Here is a 23338-nt window from a genome sequence, read left to right as displayed (position 1 = left end):
ATTAATAATATCTGCCTGGCAATACAGGGGAAATAAGAAAAAGCCGCTTAAGTAATCTTGACTGAGCTAAACCCAACCTTTTAAGAAAACGTTTGTAACAAATGAGGTATTTACGCTTAGGAAAGGGTTGGTATAAAAAGCTAAGTGCCTACTCTGGCTCTTTACATCAAAATATAATTCATTTTTCAGGAGCACAAATTTCTGAGCAACCTAGTATTGTCTACTTGGTTTAGAAAATTCAACAAAAATTGAGCTGTGGCTTAAGTAAACAGAGGCTGCTATTGGGTACAACGTTGCACGTGTCCATTTCTTCACATCCTAAAGGATCAAGTACTTGGACCAGGATAATCTGTAAAGATAATACACACAGAGGGAAAAAAAAAAAACAAAAAACAAACCCCAACTCCATTAAAGCTGAAATAAGACCAAAATGTCAAGACCTAGATGTAGAAAAACTCCACATAATCCCAAATTACAAATTTTACCTCCCTTCGGTACTGAAAATAGCAGAAGCAAAACCAGATGAAAGTAAAGCATCAGCTAAAGTGAAATTTGATCTTTGGTAATCCTCTAAGACAGCATATAAAGATAGAATTACCAAATAGGTGTGTACATAAAAATGATCATTCTACATTACGTAAAGGCCAACTCCAATGTCTCCTTGTGGTGCTGTGACCCTACATTTTTAAAGGCTAGGTCAGCAGACCTCAAACTACAGCAGGTTCTACACCAAGTTCAGTTAATAAAATACAAGCCCATCAAAGGACCATGAGTCTGTAGACAAGACTAGCTAAATTTGAAAAGTCCCATCACTAGAATACTGACCACCAAGTGATGAGATGCATTAGGCAAAAAAAAAAGGTTGTTCTCTATGCTGGTAGAGAGGGTGTCGTCATAGCCCTCTTAAGGTACCAAAATAAATATGCAAAGATGAGATCTGCTTCATCCCAAGCATGTGCAATGCACCACTGGGACTATTTTACAGATAGGAAAACTGGGCTGCAGAGAGAATGTCCAAATCACAGGCCAAGTAACTTGGCTGAAAAGTCAGAAAGGGAATTTATTACTGTTGGTGCATGACCCTGTCCAGCCACTAAGAAGACATGGTTAAGTTCACATAAAAGCTCCCTCACTAAAGACAAGAGACCAATGGTGACCTCACTGAAACACCCTTAAGAAGCAGCTAGAACAGCTTAGGCACAGAGAGGATAATGCACAGGGTTTCCTATGGGGGGGGAAATGGAATCTCTTTTAACAGAAATCAAATGATATATTGAGTCAAATATTAAGTTGATTTTCTATCTGTTTTGGTTTTTGGCATTAAAACATCACAATCTCTGGCATTTGAAGGTTATGTTTCCAGTTACTTCTTTCATACATGAAATTATGTGAATATGTCAGACTCAAAATGTCATTAGTAAGAGTCTATAAGTAAGTAAAATGGAAAAATCTAAAAGATTTTAAGGAAAAGATTAAATACAAAAAAAGGGAATAAAGTATAGGTTTCTTAAAAGGCACTTTGACAGTCAAAACACAAATGTTATTTAAATGTTCACATAAAATATTTTTCAATAGATTTAAGACAAATTTGAAAGTAGTCAAAACTGGGTTTTATGTGATTATACACAAAGTCACCAAGGATTCCTAGTGGCTTCACAAAACCAGGATAGGAAGGGCTCAGTAAGCTAAAAAGTTATGAATTAAACAACTGAAAAACAAAACCAAAAAAGAAAAAAATTGAGAGGCAAACCACACCACTGGTCTCATCTAAAGAAATCTATAGTATGCCAAAACCTCTCTAATTTATACTGCAGAAGATAAATTTGTGTTAGTGAAAAATCTAAGCAAGTTAAAAATTTACAAAATTAAATTACATGTTTAAAATGTTTAATGAAATACAATTTTATTATTTTTCAAGTACACAAAGTAACTCAAACTAGGCTAACAAAATATTGCCTAGCAGAGCTCCTAATGGACCCATTTTTATATAGTAAGAATGATCAGTACTTAGCACATCAAGGGCCATACAATTGAAATGGGTCCTTTTAAAGTACTTGAGAGTGCTTGAAAAAAGATTGTCTTCTTAAATAGTCCAAATATGCTTCCTTCCATCTGATGTACACAGGTAATTTGTTTTAGCAAACCCTTCTATGAAATTCATCTTCACAAATTCCAAGAGGAATTAATGAGGTTTTACTGTTGATGCAGAAAAACAAATTTTAAGCTATAAAAAGACAAGACATCACCATATCAAAAAGAGAGCAATGAAACTTCAGTTTGAAAAGTTACTGTACAGTATCAATGACTGGATCTTAACATTATTGGAAGCAGAACCAGTTTATGTAGGAAATCCACACAGTATTAAACCCATGTTCCTTTACTCTTGAGAAATACAAAAGTGAAATCTCACAATGAAACAGGAAAAACTACTGCTTACTAGTAGGCACAGAATTTAAGGTTTCTCAGATAAGAAAGAATTATTTGTAAATGTATTCACACCAATGAGCTTCAATACAGTTAGGTTTCAACATCACAACAATAAGCAGCAATATGCTTCTGTATTTGGTTTCTGAATGACATGATTACAGTCAAAATCAAGCAAATAAAAACCAAAGCAACCAATACATTAAACTTGTGTTTCCACATGCCCCTTTTGGGAGACACTGATGAAAGTCACCATCATCCAGTAAAAGGAGACTTCCATTACAGCCAAATCTCAATTATCCACACAAATGAAGAAATGAGGTATAAAATAACAGTTAATATTAAATCACATGTACTTGTAGCTTTGGAATGCAGTCAGAGAGATACTCAGACAAATACACAAACAGACAGACACAGACTCTACTCCATGTCCCAGGTTCAATTAAAAAGCCCTACACCCGATCCTGCCCCCAATTTGGTCCTGACAAGAAATCCCCAAGAAATGGCTAGACAAAAATTGCCATGAATAACCCACTAGTGGATAACTGAGAGTTGACTGTATTGAATGCTGAGAATTAGTCAGAAACCATAAGAATGGCTTAAATAATTATCTTAGCAAAGAAAACATTAAAAAAAACCCATTTCATCTTAAGGAAGTCAAGTCACTGAAATCTGATTTCTTGTAACAGTTGCTGCCATTTGCTTGGATGAGATCTTGAAGGTTTTCCATTTTTTTTTTCTGCATTCCATTTAAAAACACATTGACTAGAAATCTGTGATAAGAATTTAGTAAAATCTTTTCCCTCCTGTTCCTCATTATGCCAACGCAAGAACTGGAAAATTCCAAATAAAATAAAGTTAGTGATACAGATATGATATGATACAGGTTTATATAAGATACATAATAGTACATAGTCTATATTATGTAATTTTGTATTAATATATATTTATATAATCTCTCTGCAAAAAATAATAAATTATCAGATTCTCACTCTATCATAAAGCATAAAGTTCTCAAGCTGGTCAGGTCCCTCATTCTAATAGGCTACCGAGCAGTTAACTTGTTTATAACTTAAGATTAAAATCAAATTATCTTTTCCTACTGTTCTTAACAGTAAGAATCTTTTCCTTATCATCTCCTAGTGAAAGATATACTATTGAGCATGTTCATTATGGGAGGGCAATGGTAGAAGGGTCTGTCCAACAATATTTCATCTTACAACAGACTATGGAAGGGCACCTCCCCAAAAAATGTTTATAACATCTTATAGAACTTGACATACTTCTTGCCAAAGAGTTATGCCCTGTTAGCAGAATAAAACATTACAAAGCACAAAAAAGAGATACCTACCGTTTATGGCTTCCTGTGCAAAATATTTGACATCCATGTCCTCATCCTGCCCTAATTTCTGTAGCACTGGCTTGACTTCAATATGCAATGCACTAAAACAAAATAGTATTACTAAAGTAAGTCGTCTGTTATATAAATTGCTGCCTAATTATGGTGTAAACTCTACAACTTCTTTAAAAATCAGAAAGGAGAAATGTTTTTAAATTATAATAAAAATGTAACAGATATGAACTAATTTAATTCCTAAGGAAACTCAATATAATCATCTTCAGAATAAAGTAATTTTCTGTTCCTTTACATAGAGATCTCACTACAGAAAATTAGAATGGGCATCCTTAATAGTGGCTGCAAAATGTTTAACCAAAAAAACCCCCTTATGATCAAAGATTTGGCTGGAAGACATCACAGAGATAATCTAGTACAGGGGTAGGGAACCTGGGGCCTCAAGGCCACCTGCAGTCTTCTAGGCCCTTGGGTGTGACCTTTTAACTGAGTCCAAGTGTTACAGAACAAATCCTTTTAATAAAAGAGATTTTTTCTGTGAGTTTGGATTCAGTCAAAAAGCTGCATTTGAGGACCTACAGGGCCACATGTGGCCTCAAGGTCACAGGTTCCCCACCCCCGATCTGGTACAATTCCTTTCATTTTACAGATGAGAAAACTAGGCCGAAAGAAGGAGTCTTGCCAAAGGTCACAGAGGCCCTAAGTAGCAGAGCTGGGATTTAACCCAGAAGCTCTGGCACCCACTGCTTTTTCCAATATGCACACTTTCTCTTCGGGAAACATTTCAGCCTCAGTGATACTTCATACTAAATTAAAATTTAAAGTTACTTTATATACAAGAAAAGAAACATTAAAATCACACCTGCTATCTAGAATGGGACCAATCTTTTGTAGAGATTTAGCCACATTAAAGCGAACATTTGCTACTTGGTCTCCTGCCATTTTTAATACAATGGGTAGCATTTGCTTAGTTGTGATTTCCTGGCCACAGGCTTCAGACAGTGCCTAGAAAAAGAAAAAACATCAATTCAAAGAAAACCCTTCCAGGTGACAATTCTTCTAAAATTTAATGAAACTTTCAATTAACAAGGTAAGAAAATAAGCAGCTAAGTTACTGACAAACAAACAATATTAAGTTTCCATGCTGTGAGCCATCAATACACACGGGTCAGCATTCTAAGAATCAAAGAATTTTCAGAGTTGGAAAAGGCTTTCGAAATCACTTAGTACAGGACTACATTATACTGATGGAGAGGCTCAAGGAGGCATTCCAAGAACACAGGTGTTCTGAATTTGGAAAAAAATAACTTTGAACGACTGGTTTAATGACATGCTTCAACAACAACATGCACTCCATACTTACGTTAATACAGAATAAAGTGGTCATCCTATGTAAGTAGTTAGGATCATTTGCCATTACTAGTACTTTGGGAACAATGGTATTTTGGGCCCACGCAGCACCAAATTTCTCTACTAGTTTCATTAGGTTGTTTGTGGCAGCTTCTCGAATTGCATACACTAGAAGAAACGCGAACACATTCTGAATAAGTCCATATCATAATCAATCTATTTTACTAATAACAAATTTTTTTCTGCAAACACAAAATTTACTGTCACATTATAACGACATACACTTTCAATAAGTTCCTTTGGTCTTATTAATTCCCTTTCAAAAAAACCACATTAAACCTAAGGGAAATTTTAAGTAACGACCATGACACTCATCAATCAAAAACTATTGAGTGACTACCAACTGTTTAGTATTGTGAAAGATGCAGAAGAATTATATCAGTTCCTCACAAGATTAATGACATCAAATCACACAATATAAAATTCTATGTAAGTAAATGCTAAATTGCACGCTACAGTGCTATAAAAGGTTTGACCCAACAATATCACTACTAGGCTCATACTCCACCGGCAGCCAAAAGAGAAAAGGACCTATGTGTACAAAAAACACTTGTAGCAGCACTGGTTTTCTTGTTGTAGCAAAGTATTGGAAACTAAGGGGAAATCCATCAATTGAGAAATGGCTAAACGAACTGTGGTAAATCAATGTGATCCAATGTTAGTGCACTGTGAGAAATAACAAATGGGACAGATGAAGAGGAAATCTGCTAAGACCTGAACCAATGAAAAGTAAAGTGAGTTAGATACAAGAGAATAATCCAAACAGTAACTATAACAGTGTAAAAAAAAATCATTCTGAAAATATTAGAGGTTTGGTCAATACAATGATCAGCTATGATTCTAGAGCAATCAAGGATGAAGCATACTACTCCAGTGCCTGAAAAGACATTTGAGATGCAGATTGAGCTATACGCCTCTAGACATCATGGTCAATTTGTAGATTTGGTTTTTTTTGAGTATGACTTTATAACAAAAGCTTTGGTTGTTCTTTTAACTTGGGGATGGAGGAAGATAAAGGAAAGATATAAGGACTAGCAATAGTGATTCCAAAAAGAAAAGAGGATGACTGTAGCATTTTTAACATTTAGAAGAGAACAGGAGGAAGCTCAAAAGGAGTCAACAAGTCAGAGAGCTTTAAAATTAACCATGTTGAATTTATCATATATATTTTTAATGCAAGCTATACATAATCGACACACAGTTTCATGGCTAAGCCTCTTTTTTGTTCTTCTGTGTATATGGAAATGTTTGTTTTTGTCAACGTTTGTCAAATTCAGAATAACAAAACTTTTTTTTTTAAGTTGAAGAAAGAAGATTAGTAAGGGCTAGAAAAGTCAGAGGTTTCATACCAGAGGTGAATGAGACCTCAAAGGATGAGTACAATTTGGATAAAAGGAGAGAATTTAAAAACAGAAGAATACAACAAAGGCATGGAGGTAGAAATGATTATGATTTCTGATAGAATGAACAAGTTTGCTTAAAGTTGAGGGATTATTTGCACATTCATTCAACAACTGTTTTTTAAGAGCCTACAATGTGAAAAACATTACATTAGACCTTGGGGGAGACAAGATGATAATTAAGACAGGGCATCTATCCTCTTCAAGCTTTTAATCTATATATTGTGATAGTAAGAAATGAGGTTTGCTAAAAAGGAGAAGATCGTGGAAGATTTTAAAGGTCAGTGGTATGAAAACAGGGAATCATCAAAGGCTTTCTGAAAGCAGAGGACATGATGATAATGATTTTTAAAGGAAGCTTCAGTAAAAACAAGATTGTACTGATATCTAGCTCAAATTGGAGCAGGTAGAGACTGAAAGTCAAGAAAGCCAACAACTAGAGAGCTGTTAAAGAGTATTATCAGTATTAATTATCATCATCATTATCATCATCACCATCATTCACATAGCACTTTGATATCTGCAAAGCATTTTATATACATTGTCTCATTTCATCTTTACAAAATCTCTGTGAAGCATCTGTTGTTTTCCAGATAAAGAAAATTGAGACTCAGAGAAATCAAATGATCTGCTCAAGGTCATGATTCTTCAGCCAAAGAAGGGATTCAAAGCCAAGGCTTTTTGGACTCTGAGTCCAGTGTTGTCTCCATGAACGATGCTGCCTTTCAGGGATCTAATTAAGAAGAATCTGGATGGACTAGGTCAGTGACAGTGGGAATGTAAAAGGACAGACACAAAAGACACTGTGATTGGAGAATGGCCAGGTGTCCATTCACTTTCTCCAGAGGTAAGAACCTCCCAGAAGCAGGAAGTGGCTTCACACATGCAGCACTGTCTGCCCTGGGGACAAGAGCAACTAATACTGTATAGCTCACAAGGGTTTCTATGTACATTAAATCATCAAGCTTTGCAGATAAAGCCTGGTGTCCTTCCTGAGACCTTTGATATAAGGGAGGAAGAATGGGTCAGTGACTTCCAAGACTCTCTTGCCAGGCAGCCACGGTCAGCAGAAGGAATGCTGGATTCTAGGCCAGGGGACCCTGGTTTGAAACCTCAAGCAGACATGTAGTACCTAGTGACCTAGTGCAAGTGCCTTAACTTCTCTGGGTCTTAGGTTCCTCTTTGTGCTATGACAAGGTTGAACTAAGTTGAACTAATTCTTCCAGCTCGAGATCCCTTAAAACAATTAAGTTAGAAATAAAATGTAGACTGTTACTTACGAGTCAACAATGAATGACCAGTGTATGCACAGCACCAACCCCAAGTTTTACCCTGATTCATTAAATTGTGGTCTACCTCCTACCTCCAACATTCCCTTGCTACTTTATGTCACATTATTAATCTTTAATGTGTTTAACAAAGGTATGAACTAAGTGAAAACAAGGGTGGGCTCTGAGAATAAGACTCCAAGTTTCATAAAGTTCTGAAGAGAGTACAAACCACAATATGACTTATATTTTCTGGTATTCCCAGTAGATGAACAGTGCCCTCAAACACACAAATGAGATCATATATAACATTCAAGACTATGAAAGTCTAAAGACATCAAGCAAAATGAACTCTGGTAGTAAAAGGGGACCTTTCTCTTTAGAGACTAATGTGAATGCACAGGGAACAAACCACCAAACTCAGAATGTAAAGACAAGGACAGAACATGGAAGAAAAGACTAAGTAACAAAGGATGAGTATAAAAGCATAAAAAGGTACCTTAAGAACACTATCTGGAATGCTTAAGCTCAGAATGAGTTGAGGCTGATCAGGAAAGCTAAAATCAACCAAAAGGTGATTGTTATTTATCAAAAGAAGAAGATCAAAGAAGGGGTAGGACCTTTGCTCAGGGTGAATGGTACAATGATAACTGAGGAGAAAGAGACAATGTAGAGATGCTTAATTCTTAACGCATTTCTTTCAACTTTCTCTGCCACCGAAAATTACCTCTGATCTGAAAGAGAACAAAAGTGGCTAAGAGAGAGTTGATACCCAAGATAACGTAAGGAGATGGTAGAGAATAGCTGGCTCGCTCCTTGGTGAGCTCACTACATCCTAAGGTGCTGAAAGAACTGGCAGATGTTAGTGCTAAGCCATCATCTGAGAGAACAACAAATGTCCTGATTTCCAAAAAAGGGAAGAGAATGAAATCTACAAATTATATGTGTGTCAGTAAGCTGGGCACTAAATACTGACAAAATTCTAGAACACTATTGAAGGAAAGGCTAGCGAGCACAATGAAAAGGACAATGATAACAAAGCACATGGCTTTATCAAGGACAGGTAATGCTAGACTAACTTGCTTTCTTTTTTTTTTTTTTACCATTGTTACCAAACCGATAGAAAGGAACGCTACAGAAACAGTTTATCATTGATTTTAGCAAGACGTTTGCATTGGTAACAAATGACCCATATCTTGATTATTCAGTTCCCATGGATTTTGGTAATTTTGATCTTAACAATATTACTCTCTAGCAAGGTCATGGAGATCAAAGCCATAACAAGTAACAGTAATATTTCACTTAAAAAGTTAAATACAATCCAAGATGTTATCTCCAAAAACATATTTTGCCAATGACAACTATGTAATATTTCCAGGATACACTGTGTTTGTAAATAGCTGGGTCCTCTAGAAGGGAAACAATCTTGGACATTTCACAGACTCAGGAGCTACTTTCCAAACCAATAACTGTTATCTCCACTTACGCATGTTACAAAGGGAAAGAAAAAAAAGGCCTATATTAGTTGCAGACTAGGCAGTCAATACCCCCAAATCAAGAGTGAGGGAAAATAATGAACAGATTTTGATTGGATGGGCGGCCATTTCTATAAAAAGAACAGAGAATTTAAGGTTACTGTAGGACAAAGAAAGTTAAAGTAGTTTTTCAATACATTGTAATAATTATGGACAACACACACACACACATATATACGTACACATGCACGCATATACATACACACGCATATGCACACATACATAAATATGTATACACACACACATATACACATTTATATGTATACAGATACACATTCACCTTATCTTCCTCTTCTCTCTCATTCTAACTACATACTCTCCCAATACTGCAACTTATCTGCTATCTTATTGATATATCAGACATCTCCTTCAGCCATGCACACTGCAACCTATCCATGGCTGTTCCTCCTATGCAAGTCTCTATGTCCTCTCATAAATTCAGCATAGGGGTTCACCCAGCATTCTAGGAGCTCTCTTCACATTGTCTAGATACTAATGAAGAACACAGACACTAGCCTTCCCTCTCTCTTGCTATCTGGCCGACCCATGGTTTTTCTGGTCATCAGTTCGCTGACGGATTAGCTTTACAATGCTTCTCCTACATGATTCATCACTTACGTGTGGGAGCCTGCTAATGCCCACCATGTACTTCTTCACTGTCTTTTTGGGGAGCCAAAATTCTTAGGCTACAGCATTACACAACTCAAAGTAGTACCTCATCATAAAAGAATATTGGTATTAGAAGATGGGCCTTTGTTTCATGGAAAAACATGGTGTCATTAAAGAACTTTGTAATTATCAAAATCTCTTCTCTTCAATTCTAGAACCATCTCACTATCCATTTGGAGTCTGTCCCACATACTGACGGACAAGCTCTACTAATTGTTCAACTACATATGAATTCTAATAGATACATATATGCCTGCACAAATATACCAAATTATATAGCCATACAAGTGCAAAATTTCTCCATTTCATACATACTAATACAAAATCAATATATAGCTACAAAAATATACCATTGTTTGACCACTGGGTACTTCCAGAGGACGACAACCCATTGTATCCTCCAATGTGTGGTATAAAAGCTGACGCCCCTAACATACTAGGGAGCCATCTTTTGTTCACTAAACTTTAGCACTACTCAACAGTCAGTCCCAAAGTTAACACAGTAGTTTCACTTCCTGCATGAGTCTATCCATTCCCACCAGCATAGGCAAGGAGCACTCCACTCTGCCAGCGGATGCCACCTGGATCCCAACTATTGCTACTTACTAGCTAGTCCCACATCAGGAGCATTTTGTCTGAGGTCTAACAGCAGTAGTGGTATCACTACTTTCTTCCTCTAAATCAAGAAATTCATCCCTACTCTTTCTCTGAGACTCGGCACCAAACTATCCCCCTTACACGCAGGTTCACAAAGTGAGAATATTCTATTTCTTTACCATGTTCTCTGACTTAAAATAGTCCAAATAATTTATTTTCCCAATTTTTTGCCTGTCCTCAAACCCTATACAATTTAGTATTGTAATTACTCCTGATAATATGATCAAAATAAGTTGCGGTAGGGAGAAAAATGCGTCACTATGTGCATGTATCTGGATACATCTTTATGTCAGAAGGAAAATGTTAGGTATGATAGGTATTGAATAAGAGAAAAGGGACAGAGAACAGGTTCATCTACCTCAAAGGAAAAAAAAGGGGGGGAAATGAGAGAAAAAATGAAAAAGGTAGAAATATAAAACTGTCATATCCATAGTCAAAGGAAAATTTCTTTAAATAAAGTCATTCATCATGATAGTCACTCTGGTGTTTCTTTCTAAAAAAGAAATATGACTGCCTTAAAACTTTTCAGAAAAAGAAAAAAAAAACCCTTGCTTTTCATAATCTGATTATTCTGAGCTTCTACTTACCATGATCCACAAGCCAGGCCATACACAAAGAATTCAGTTTCTCATCAAAGAATTCCACACCCTATATACAGAGAGGTCAGTTAATATGCAACCATCCCAAGCCAAGAAATAAGATAATCTATTTACATTATACAAAGCTGTGATTTGGGAAATTTAAAGCACAAAAGGTCTAGGAATTAGGCAGCATAGGAAATAACCCATATATGAATCAGTCCTAGGGAGATGCCTAAAATACACAGAAGTTAACTGACTTATCTAGGGACATACAGCTAGTAAATGTCAAATGGAAGATTTGAATCCAAGTCTTCCTGATTCTAAGCTCAACAATCTACCCACTATGCCTTGTTGCATGTACCTCCCTTAGAGAAAAAGGGAAGGAAGAAGGAAAGGGAGGAAGGAAGAGAGAAAGGAAAGAGAGAGGGAAGGAAAGAGGAAGAGAGAGAAAGGAAAAAAAAGAAAGAAGACACAGAACTATACAATGAAAATGAGACCAAGGAAAAATGATATTCCCAAAGAAAAAGGATGAAAAATAGTGACGGGAGAAAAGGAAAAAGAAAACAGGCTAAAGCACTCAGGTAAACTTCTGAACCATCTTTTCTCATAGTTTTAGTTTGGCTATTAATGAGAAAACTATTGGAGTACAGATTAGAAATAGCTGGCTACCATTTAGTCTCTATAGAATATTTTGCATGCTCTTTTTTAAAGAAATTCTCACCTACCCCATTGATAATCTGAACCCTTGTAATCAAATTATGTTTATATTATAATCAAATTCTATTTTTCATTTTTGATAAGTGTTTGTGAATTTCCTCATAACCACATGCATATATCTTGCATGTTGTCTCCTCCATTAGAATGTGAAGGCAGGGACCACATTTTTTGCCTTTTTTTTTGCATGACACACGGTAAGTACTTAATAAATGCTTGTTGAGGATGCTGATGAATTCCAAGGAATTTCCTGGTCAGTCATTAAAAATTTTAATTCAATGCAAAATTTGGAGTTTTAGTCCCTTGCAACCAGGAAAAACAATTTTTTAAAATAGCATAATATTATAAAGTAGAGCTACTGGTTTTTAATTCCTCTATATTGTCATACCTTCAAATTATTCTTTCAGCTCTGAAAATGCTCCTTTTTATACCTATGGCTGAAATTATTCTTGGCAAATGAGAATTTATGGGTTGAGGTTTTATGCTTTGTTTTTTGGTCAGACTTGTGATTTCATGGCAAAGGGAATTCCCAGTGAGAAAATTTCCTTTACGAGTACAGATCAGAATCTGTTCTATAACTTAAGTCTATCTAGAGAGTCGCCTGGTGCTCTGACAAGGGTAAATGGCTTTCCCAGTCACAGGAGAATTGTGTATGAGATGGGACTTGAAACCAAGTCTTTCTGCCTTCAAAGTTAGCTATCTACTCACTGTGGCTTGCTGCTTCTCTGTATGGTTATCTTATTTTAAAAAACAGCTTTACAAACCAGAAAAAAAAAGTTTAAGACGAAAAATGCATTTAATATATAAGAAATTGTGAAAAATGTTCATAACACAGGATTAAGGAAGACAAAGGTCAGCCAGAGACTATGACTGTCAAGAATCACCCCTGGCCTTGGTTCCATAATAATCTATGCTATAATAATATTCTATTATATAATATCTAATTCCTGAATTTTAAGTAAGCAAAAACATAAGCTAGTTCAGTCTCAAACCTAGAAAGAGATCTTACAAGTTGAGCAGTAAAGCCTCTGTAGTTTTCAACCTCCTCTTCCCACCACTGCATGGCTGGGACTATGCCTCCCTGCTACAAGTCCACCAAAAGGAAGCAAGTAGTGGGAAGACTGCCTTGCTTTATGATCAGACATAGAAAGAAAGTGTCACCAAATTTTTCCTTTGGTCTTTTGGGTAATAGCTTCAAACCTACCCTAACCCTAAACAGTTAGTTAGCTCCTGTTCTATGGGGCTTGAGGAACTGCAATGGACTGAAGCTGGATTCCCAAGCAGAAAGGGGACAAGGTGCCACATTGGGTCCCAAAGGATAGCCCTGAAAAGTGGTAGAGGTAAATAATCTATCACTAAAAGCCATATTTAAGAGCTGAATACACCAAAATAAGGACATGACTTTGAGAAGGATAAAACAAATCCTATATCTTTAAATTTGAAAGGGGGAGAAAAACAGATCATTGTTAGCACTAAACTAATAAACTATCTCAGCCGTTTCAAAGAGGTTTTACTATAAAACTCAGGGGGTATTCTCTTCTGTCAGGTACCTTCTGTAAGGACACATACATACATACATACACACACACACACACCCTCCCCCAAGACAATCAAAACTGAAGACAACTATAAAAGAAAAAGGTCAGAATTTCTATTGTTTAAAAAAAACAACAGAACCTGCAAAAACCATAACCACCAAGTTTTACTGTGGTCACTAGCATAGACAACAGAATATAGTAGCATTATTTCCGTAAAATACGGTCATTTCTCAATTTTCTTTAAACACAAGATAATCTCAATCAAGACCTAGGAACAGTATGACACAAAGGTCAAAGGATCTGTCTCAAACCAAAGTTTCCTTATTTTGAATTCCCCTCTTACTATAAGACAAAATTATGGAGTTCTAGATTTGGAAGAGAATTCAGAGATCATCTAGTTCTAGTATAATCCTTCACCTGAAGCAAGAATCCCCTTTGACAAGATTCCCCCTTTGGTGGTTATCTATCTTCCATGAGAATAGCTCCTCATTTCAGAGACTCCACTGTCTTCCAAGGCAACCCTTTTTTTTTTACTAGCTCTGTTAGGAAGTACTTCATTTATACGAAGCTAAAATCTGTCTCCCCATCTTCCATCAATCCTAGTTCTGAACTTGGGGAATAAACAAATCAGGTCTTAATTTTATTTTTCATAAAAACCGTGCAAATACTAGAATACCAGGATTGTATTCAGGCAAAATATCTGGTTCCTTCCATCTTGTCCCCAAAGCAACCCAAATGAGCTACTGTTTTTTCATATCCTTTCTAGAATGCACAGAATTAAGAGAAAGGGGTAGGGAAGGGTACAATAAATCTATCACCTTTATCATTTGAAAAACTATATCCTTCTATTAAAGTAGCCTTAAAATTACATTGCCTTTTTTTTTTTTGGCTGTTATGGCACATTCATATTGAGCTCTTAAGTAACCAAAAAACCTGGGTCTTTTTCACATGAATTGCTATCTAGCCTTGTCTCACCCCACAAACTGAGACTACCAAACACAAAAATTTAGTAAGATGAAATTTAGTAACAATAAATAAAATATGACTATTTCCAATCTGAGGTGTTTTTGAATCCCATTTATATGTCATTCAACATTCTAGCCATCCCTCCTGGCTGATTAAAAAAAATCCTTAAGTGGGAAAAACAACAAAATATACCAAGCTTGTAAGATGATAACCTGGTACCATAAATTTGCTACTTTTCAAATAAAAATAAACAGAATTTCTACTGAAGAACTAAAAAAAAAATTTAATAAGGTGGGGCAGTTAGGTGGTGCAGTGAGTACAGCACCGGCCCTGGAGTCAGGAGGATCTGAGTTCAAATGTGACCTCAGATACTTGACATATGTACTAGCTGTATGACCTTGGGCAAGTCACTTAACCCCAATTGCCCTGCCCCCCCAAAAAAAATTTCAATAAAGCAAAAAAGACATTCTATTCTGTCATATAATTATTTGTGCCTATTAGAGATGAGACCTGTAATTCCATCGGCAAAGGGAACACCTGATAAGTAAATTCCGTCTATTAATAATAAAGATAAGCAACTTATTTGGGTCATGCAACCAGTATTGTGTCAAGTAGGACTTCAACATAGTTGTACCTAGCTCTATCACATATGTGCCAATTACCTAAAATGATACGTTGCCTTTGCTATCTTTCAATTTATTCCAAAAAAAAAATAGCAATGTAAAACACTCACCAGCTGACCTGCCAACAATGGCATGTACTCAATGATAGCCAACCGTACTCTCCATTTGGCATCTTCAGCCAATTCAACAATGGCAGGAAGGAGAGACTGAGAAAGCTGCCGGATTCCAATCACTTCATTTACACAATCCAAATTGGAGATGATATTCAGACGGACTTCAGGACACTAAAAGCACCAAACCAAAAAGAATCAAAATAACTGTTCTGGTTACATAAAAGATGACTAATGCTCAAATCACCAATATAGGATAATCTTGTTAAAATAAGGATAAAATAAATAAAATATAGACATTAAAGATTATATAGTCTTAAAGTAAAAGTTGAGGAATTACAGCCTAAAGGATATACAGCACAGTGGATACAGCACTGAGTAATTAATTCCACGTATCAGGATCACATAAATTATTGAAAGAAAAAAGTATATGATAAAAAATTAAATATGACTGTTCATCCAAAGTTATTTACAGCCAAAAATACCATTAAAGAATTTAAATTTAGTAACATCCTAAAATTGACAAATTAAGGGAAAAGAAACATTATCCCCTTTTTATCCACATCACTGGTAAGAAATCACTTGTCTAAATTCAGCATAATTCACAGAGGGACTTCTCAAGAATTGTACTCTATTATATCCCAATAGCCATTTTCAAAGTTTTCCATATACCTATGCCATGTCCCATTCTTGAGTTTTGAAATTCAACCAAGTTTTTTATCTCAACTCTCACTGTCTAAGGTCCTAATTGGGTGATACCCACACTGAAAAACAGGACCCTAAGCAAATAGGGTTTATAAATTTCTAGACTCACCTCATCCTTTAACTGAGCTAAGAAAAGAGGTAGAAGGTGTTCAATGGTATTCTCTTTGCCCAAAATGGTAGATAATCCCATAATTACAGAAGCTAGAGCAGACTTGACATGTTGATTGGAATCAGATACCAATTCCTAAAATTTTAAAAAATATATATTAAAATCCTTTCATTTTATTTTACCAGAGAGTAGAACAAGTCTTTATCAACGCCAAGAATCTTGAAGTCTGCACTGTTTTAATATTCCTTAGTTCAGTGGTTCCTCTTTCTATTAAGTAACACATAAAAGAAGATGGTAAAGCACTTAGTATTTGTAAAACAGGAAAAATAAGGTATGCCATACACTGAAATATCACACAAAATACTTTATTTCCATACCCACGATGGAGTTGAAAGAGCTTTGAGAAAACAAAATAAGCCAATAAGTCTTACCTTAACAAAAGGAAGAATGTGATTCATAATTATAGTTTCTCTACCATCAACTGGCAAGTTCTCACAAAGTTCTAAAGGGCATAAAGAGAAAATGTTTGCTTGGTATCAATTACACAAAAGTGAAGAAATTTACTCAAGTTTATCAAAAGTTCAAAGTCAAACAACTTTATTTATCTAAGCAAACAAGATTTGGGGGAAAAAACCTACTCTTAATCTAAATATACTTTTTCATTTGATCTGCCAATCATCCTCTAGTACCATATTCTTAAACTTGAAAAGGCAATGACTTATTGTAAATATCTTTCCTATGATTTTTTTGCATATTGTATACAGTCTTCTCTATTTGGGAAACATTTTCTAGAAGTAAAAACAAACAAGGGCATGAACACTGAATACCCCAATGGTGCAAACACTACTAAGCTACTCTTTACCTTTCACTTTGTGGGCGGCCGCAGCTCGGACCTCTGCTTCACAGTCTTTAAGGAGGTTCTGAAAGGCTGGAACCAGGTCATTTTGGGTGATTTCTGGTCCCACTGCTTTTTGAAGCTACCAAAGAATATGTGCAGTTTATTAGTGAATGCCATAATAAGAATCAGGAAGACTGCATAAAAGCACCATAACCTTCTTTCCATCTAGGACCTATGCCTCTACCTCCATGTCACCTACTCTACTCTCTCCCTAACCCTAGGTAGTTTGTCACAAAACCTCGACACTATATTGAGTCAAGCTTCTTCAAGGGTCACTTAAGAGGTTATTAAGGACAGTGACAACTGCCTTTTCTTGCTCACATCCTCCTGTCTCTCTAAGAACTAAAAGGGACATTGATTGGATACCATAAAATGCAACCTCATTTTACAGATAAGGAAACTAAGCCCCAGAGAAACAAGGTTGCTTACTCAAGTCACACAACTAGTAAATGGCAGAGCCAGGATTCAAATGCAGGTCTTCAGACTTTAAATGCAATGCTATTTCTACCATAACCCAGAACTTTCAATGGCTCCATCCTCTTCCTAACATCTAACACCTGTAGGTGATCGACAATACATTTGTTCTCACCCCTCTTTTCTCACTCTTTGGTCTTTTCCCTGTAAATCTCTTTCACTCCCCTAGTTTTAACTGTATACTCTCCATAATCCATATTTCCTACACTGGCTTCCGTTCTAAGTTCCAGACCTGCATCTATAACTGGTTACAGAATATCTCCACCTACAGTAGCTCAAATTCATCATGTCCAAAGCCAAGCTTATCTTTCCTCAAAAAACTCAATCCTCTGACTTACGTATTTTCCTAAGTGGTTCCGACATTCACCTAGTCTCCCATATCCAAAACCTTACTACTCTATTATTCCTTATTCCTCCTATCCCATTATAGCACTAAGTCTTGTTGCTTCTACTTTCACAAAATTTCTAATATTTGTTCATTTTTCTCTTCACCACCCCACTCCAAATTCTCATTTTTACCCACTTGACTGTTAGATTGGCTTTCTAACCAATTTTCCAGCTCCTGCATACCACCACTCTGCCCTAATAGATGCTTCAAACCAATGCCAGAAAAATTTTCCCTGGAAAAGGCCTGTGTTATAAACATTTCAACAGCTCTATACTGACTAAAACTCAAACCCTTTAACCTGGTGTTCAATCTGGCACCATGTTACAGCTTTTCCTCAACATCATCTAAACTCTAGCCAAAGAGGACTGTTCACTATCTCCTAAACTCTAATATACTCCCCCTTCACCCTTGCCTTTTGAAATCCTATCTATCCTTTACAGCCCAGCCCAATGACACTTAATGTGTAAAAAGCCTTTTCTGATTATTTTTCCTCCCAGGCCCCAGTAATCATCTTTCCCATTTCAGACCTAAGCTAGGACTCTGTTTACACTTCTCCTATGCATTTACATATCATGTTATAGTTATCTGTTATATCCTTTTATTAATTATGTGTGTTCCAGAAGGACAAGGGCTGTATCTTGTCTAATCTTTGTATTTTCCCTCATGCCTAGCATAGCGTTTTACACATAACGGACCTTTAACAAATGTCTATTGACTTTGAACAAATGTGTTCAGTTCAGTTAGAGCACCATGTTTTAGGATGGCCATTGACAAACTAGAAAGTATCCAGAAAAAGGCAACTAAAAGGGTGGAAGCCATTAATGACACAAGTTATCATTTAAAGGAACGAGAGATGTTAAATTGGGAAAAAAAAAAAAGACTTACAGAAGACATGATAGCTGTCTGTAAAGCAAAAGAGGGACTAGTCTCATTCTATTTGGTCCAAGAAAACAGCACTAGGAATTTACAAAAAGATATAATTAAGCTTGATGTAAGGAAAAACTTCCTAACAACTATAATTATTCAAAAAGAGAACAGGCTGCTTTAAGAGATTGTGGATTTCCCTTCACTGAAAGTTTTTAAACAAAGGCTGGATGATCATTTGGCAGGTTATAATAAAGATAAGATTCTTGTTCAAATACTGATGAGACTAGATGGCCTCTGAGGTTCTTTCCACCTGAGATACTGTAAATTTGGAGTCTTTAGTAAAAGTAGTTCAGATTAAAATATTATCACAACACTAATACTTAAAGTTACATGTCGTGTTTTTACCTCGGAAAACTTGTCAGCCACCATGTATCGAACTCTCCAAGATTTATCTTCTGCTGCTTGGCGGAGTGTAGGCATCACCAGAGTTTCAAGATCATCTTGGGATAGTAACTGGGCAATGCTGACACATGCTTCTACAGCTAGAAGACGCACAGAATCCTGAAGGAAAAAGACTTCATATTGATTTATGCTACTTTTTAAGGTATACTAGAGAAGTAAACTATAATTTCCCTGACCTTAACAGGTTTCTTCTAATTTAGTTAAGGAGGCAGAACATATATACATATGTGTAAGAACGAACAGTATGCTGGAAACTAAGTCTACATATTCTCTACACATGCAAGAGAATAAAAGCACTATAAAAGTCACATAAGTAAGGCTATTTAGTAAAGCCTCTCCGAGTTCACTTTTTAAACACATTTCTGATTTAAAAAGATGGCAGAGCAAGACTATTCAAATGAGAAGAAACAGCATATCAAATGTATGGAAATAGAAACATACAAATTACATGCTGGATAGCAAATCCTACAGGAGCAGAGACTATGAAACACAGTAAAAATCAGAAAAAGAAAGCTAGGGAAGAGCTTTTAAGGCTAAATAGCTCTCACACAGTAAGAGGATAGACATGGGAAAAAGGGCATTTGAGGAAGCTGAGATTGGAATTTGGGAAGAATTATTAATACTGGGGGTGTGTGAAGAGGGGTTAAGAGAAATCTTGTCAATATAATTACCTCAGCTTTTAAAATATATATATTATTATATTGTAGTGTATGTAGTCTATAATTATGTATATTATATATAAAAGATGTATATATTATATACAAAAATATCAACTTCAAAAATGTTACTGTAACATCCAAAATAAATGAAGATATGAACCAAAACAATGGTGAGAAAAGAGCTGAAAAAAAAAAAAGCCTATCTGTGAGTTTTCCCACATGAAAGAAGAGTTATCCCTTCCATATTGTGGGGGTTAGGAGTTTGGTGCGTACCCCATGCTCCCATGTGATCTGGAAAATCCAAGAAAAAAATTTTGGCACTCCCTTCATACCAGAGAAAAGGTCTGATTTACTATGGTATTAAAAGATAAAATATGTTGATATTACACAATACTATACATATATTTTATGCATTCCTGAGTTTCTAAACTTTTTCTGTGTTGTCTGCTGGCCTTCATGTGTTACCTACAGCTTCCACAAAACTCCCCAAAAATTCCCATTTAATTTCTTATGCCAGCCCTCAATACGGCAAAAGCATGACGGGGAAAGTCACAATGTGGAAGGGATAACTGTAGTAGCTGAATGTGGGCACAGAGTGAAATATAACAAATTAGAAGACTACTTCTTAGTACATGCCAAGAACTAAGAAAGAGGAAAGAAAGAGAAATGAACTAAGAATACTAACAGATAACAGACAGAACTGGCTATTGAATCCAAAGATAAGTATTTAAGAAATAAGGCAATGAACTGTACATAGTGCAAAAGAAATGTCAAAAAGAATGAGTATCAGGAAAGTAATGGAACTCATTATGATCCATAGTGCCATTTCTGGCCATAGTGCTTACAGAAGAATACAAAACTAAGAAATGGGAAAACCAGTAGAGAAGCAGAATTGATTCCTAGTCCACTATCCTTCCAATATATCATGCTACCATCCCTGTTTGTCCTGTTGTTTCGGAACGTAATTCTCTGGACATAAATGAGGGTGGACTTGAGTGAACTAGTATCCTATGAAGAGAGGTGAAGGTTCCAGACTAAGTCCCAAAGCTTGGTGAGTGAATATAATTGGCTTTCAATAGCCATAGCTACTGCAGGCATGGAACTGTATCACCAAATATCATTATCTTCTCAAGATAAATATTTAAGTAGTTCAGTTTTTCATGTTAAATTTGGAGGGGAAAAAAATCTACTTTTTAAAGTTAAAAACATGAAAATAATAAATTCAGAGTAAGGATAATGAAAAGATTTATCAGCATATATGTATTATATGGCAGGTTTTTCTATCACTTAGGCAAGTAGTAAATATGAAGTGATGCCTGGACAGCATGCTTGTTTCAACAGATTTGTGGTCTCATCAGGGTAGCAACTTCTACTATAATCACAATCCCCCCCACACCTAATTCATTCAATGTGAATTTTCATCCACATTTCTCTATAAATGCTACATCAGATCTACTCAACGTGCTAGGGGTCTTCCTTAGGTACTTCCAATCCTACTTGCATGTTGTGAACTGGTGCTAGAAAAAAGTCACACGACAGTGCTGAGTGGATACGTTACAAATGCATGTAATCTACTTTCAACTATTTCCTCAATACAAGGCAACTCTTTTAATGCTAACTGTTTCAAACTTTTCTTATATCCCCAAAATTCTCACACCACCCCTCTCAGCAGAGAACCTCATCCTATGCTTTACTGAGAAAACGAAGGCCATTCCCAATGAGTTCCCTCTTTTCTACATCCCCAAACCCCTCAATATCACCCATTCTCTCCTCTTTAATTGCCATGTCCAGTGAAAATGTGGCTCTTCTTTCTCTCTAAGGCCAATGCTGCAATTCATAGCACTCAATCTCATTCTGTCCAGCACATCATCCCCCACAATCATACCTCTCTCTAATCTCCAATCTCTCCCTCACTGGATCTTTCCCTACAAAAATACCCAAGTCTTCTCCATCCTCAAAAAAAATCCTCATTTGACTCTGTTATCCTCTTTCCTCCTCTGCAAAGCCAAACTCCTAGAAAACATTATCTAGTCTTGCTGGCTCCACTTCCACTTCCCTCACTCCTCAACCACTTGCAATCTGACCTCCAACCTTATTATTCAACTGAAACTGCTCCCTCCAAATTTACCAATAATTTCCTAACTGCCAACTTCAATGACTTTTCCCCGCTCTTTGTAGTACCTGACTCTCTTGACCACTTCTCCTACTGGACAATGTACTCTCTTGATTCTTCCCTATGCTAGATCACCATCTGTGATCAGACCTCAAATGTAGGTTGTGCCTTTGGTTGTCTTCTCTCTGTACTCTTGGTGACTTCATCTGCTCGCATGGGTTTAATTATCATCCCTACATAAATGACTCTCAAATCTATATATTCAACTTCAGTCTCTCCCCTGAATGCCATTCCTGCATCACCAACTACTGGACATTTTGAAAGGGTGTCCTATAAGCATTTCAAACTCAACATGTCCAAAAAAAAAAAACCCACTCATCTTTTCTCCCAAATTTACTCCACTTCCAAATTTCCCTATTTCTATCAAGGACACCACTCTCCCCTCCAGGTATGGAGGTTCTAAACTTCAAAGATGTCCTTAACTCTTCATTCTCCCTTATACCACATAATCTAATCAGCAGCCATCTTATTCTACCCCTTAAATATCATTTCCATCTGTCCCTTGCTCTCCTCACATTTCCACCATCCTAGATCAGAGACTCACACGGACTACTGCAATAGCCTCTTAACTGATCTCCTGCCTCAAATCTCCCCCTTCTTCAATCCATTCTTCATCTGCTGACAAAGTAACCTTCCTAAAGTACCATCTTACTCCCATTTAAACTTTAGTGGCTCCCTATTTTACAAACTCCTGTTAGTCATATAAAGCCCATCATAATCTGGCTCCAACCTACATTTCTAGTTTTATATTACCCCCTGCATTCACTCCACACTCCAGCCAAACTGAACTTCCTGAAGCTCCTTATATACTACAATCCATGTGCCACCTCTGTGCCTTTGAACAGGCTATTTTCTCATGGCTAGAAAGCACATCCACCTCACCTCCACCTCTTAGAATCTGTGGTTTCCTTCAAAGATCACCTCAAATACGACCTTCTACACGAAGCCTTTCCTAATCTCACTTTCTAGTACATTCCCCGGTTTAAAAAAATTACACACACACACGCGTAACATACTAATTTATGTAAAATGTTGTGTTCCCCAATAGAACGTCAGCTCCTCCAGAGCAGGGGCTGTTTCATTTCTTTGTTTCCCCCGAACATGGTACAGTATCTGACACATATTTAAATGTTTCCTGAACGACTTATTCATAGCCATACAACAACATACGGAGAATACTGATGACAAAAAGATGATCTTTTGTGACAGCAAGGGACTTCAGATTCCCCAATTTCTCAGATACTTTTCAGCCCCAAAGACTCCTCTTATTAAAGTGTAGCTTATTACCCATCTCTAGGACCTGTCCAAAACATATACACTTAGTGACTAATTCAACTAGCTGCCCATCTAACTT

At 36.4% G+C, this 23338-nt stretch overlaps 1 protein-coding gene across 2 annotated transcripts in view; it reads right to left on the bottom strand.

Annotated features, from left to right (window-relative positions):
• Positions 1-1877: 1877 nt before the first annotated feature.
• PPP2R1B (protein phosphatase 2 scaffold subunit Abeta) overlaps positions 1878-23338 on the bottom strand; it is a 28059-nt gene continuing 6598 nt past the window's right edge. For both annotated transcript variants that reach the window (XM_036745064.1, XM_036745065.1), the window contains exons 6-15: positions 19096-19251; positions 16926-17040; positions 16495-16565; positions 16064-16198; positions 15250-15423; positions 11305-11365; positions 5142-5296; positions 4641-4783; positions 3776-3867; positions 1878-3257 (exon numbers count right to left, since the gene is read on the bottom strand). In XM_036745064.1, coding sequence (XP_036600959.1) covers positions 3241-3257; positions 3776-3867; positions 4641-4783; positions 5142-5296; positions 11305-11365; positions 15250-15423; positions 16064-16198; positions 16495-16565; positions 16926-17040; positions 19096-19251 — 1119 coding nt within the window. In that variant the 3' untranslated portion in view covers positions 1878-3240. The remainder of the gene's footprint in view (positions 3258-3775; positions 3868-4640; positions 4784-5141; positions 5297-11304; positions 11366-15249; positions 15424-16063; positions 16199-16494; positions 16566-16925; positions 17041-19095; positions 19252-23338) is intronic.

This window comes from Trichosurus vulpecula, chromosome 2 (genome assembly GCF_011100635.1).
Source record: "Trichosurus vulpecula isolate mTriVul1 chromosome 2, mTriVul1.pri, whole genome shotgun sequence".
NCBI classification, from domain to species: domain Eukaryota; kingdom Metazoa; phylum Chordata; class Mammalia; order Diprotodontia; family Phalangeridae; genus Trichosurus; species Trichosurus vulpecula.
Note: the sequence above shows the minus strand (reverse complement) of the source record. Positions and strands in the feature narration are given on the sequence as shown.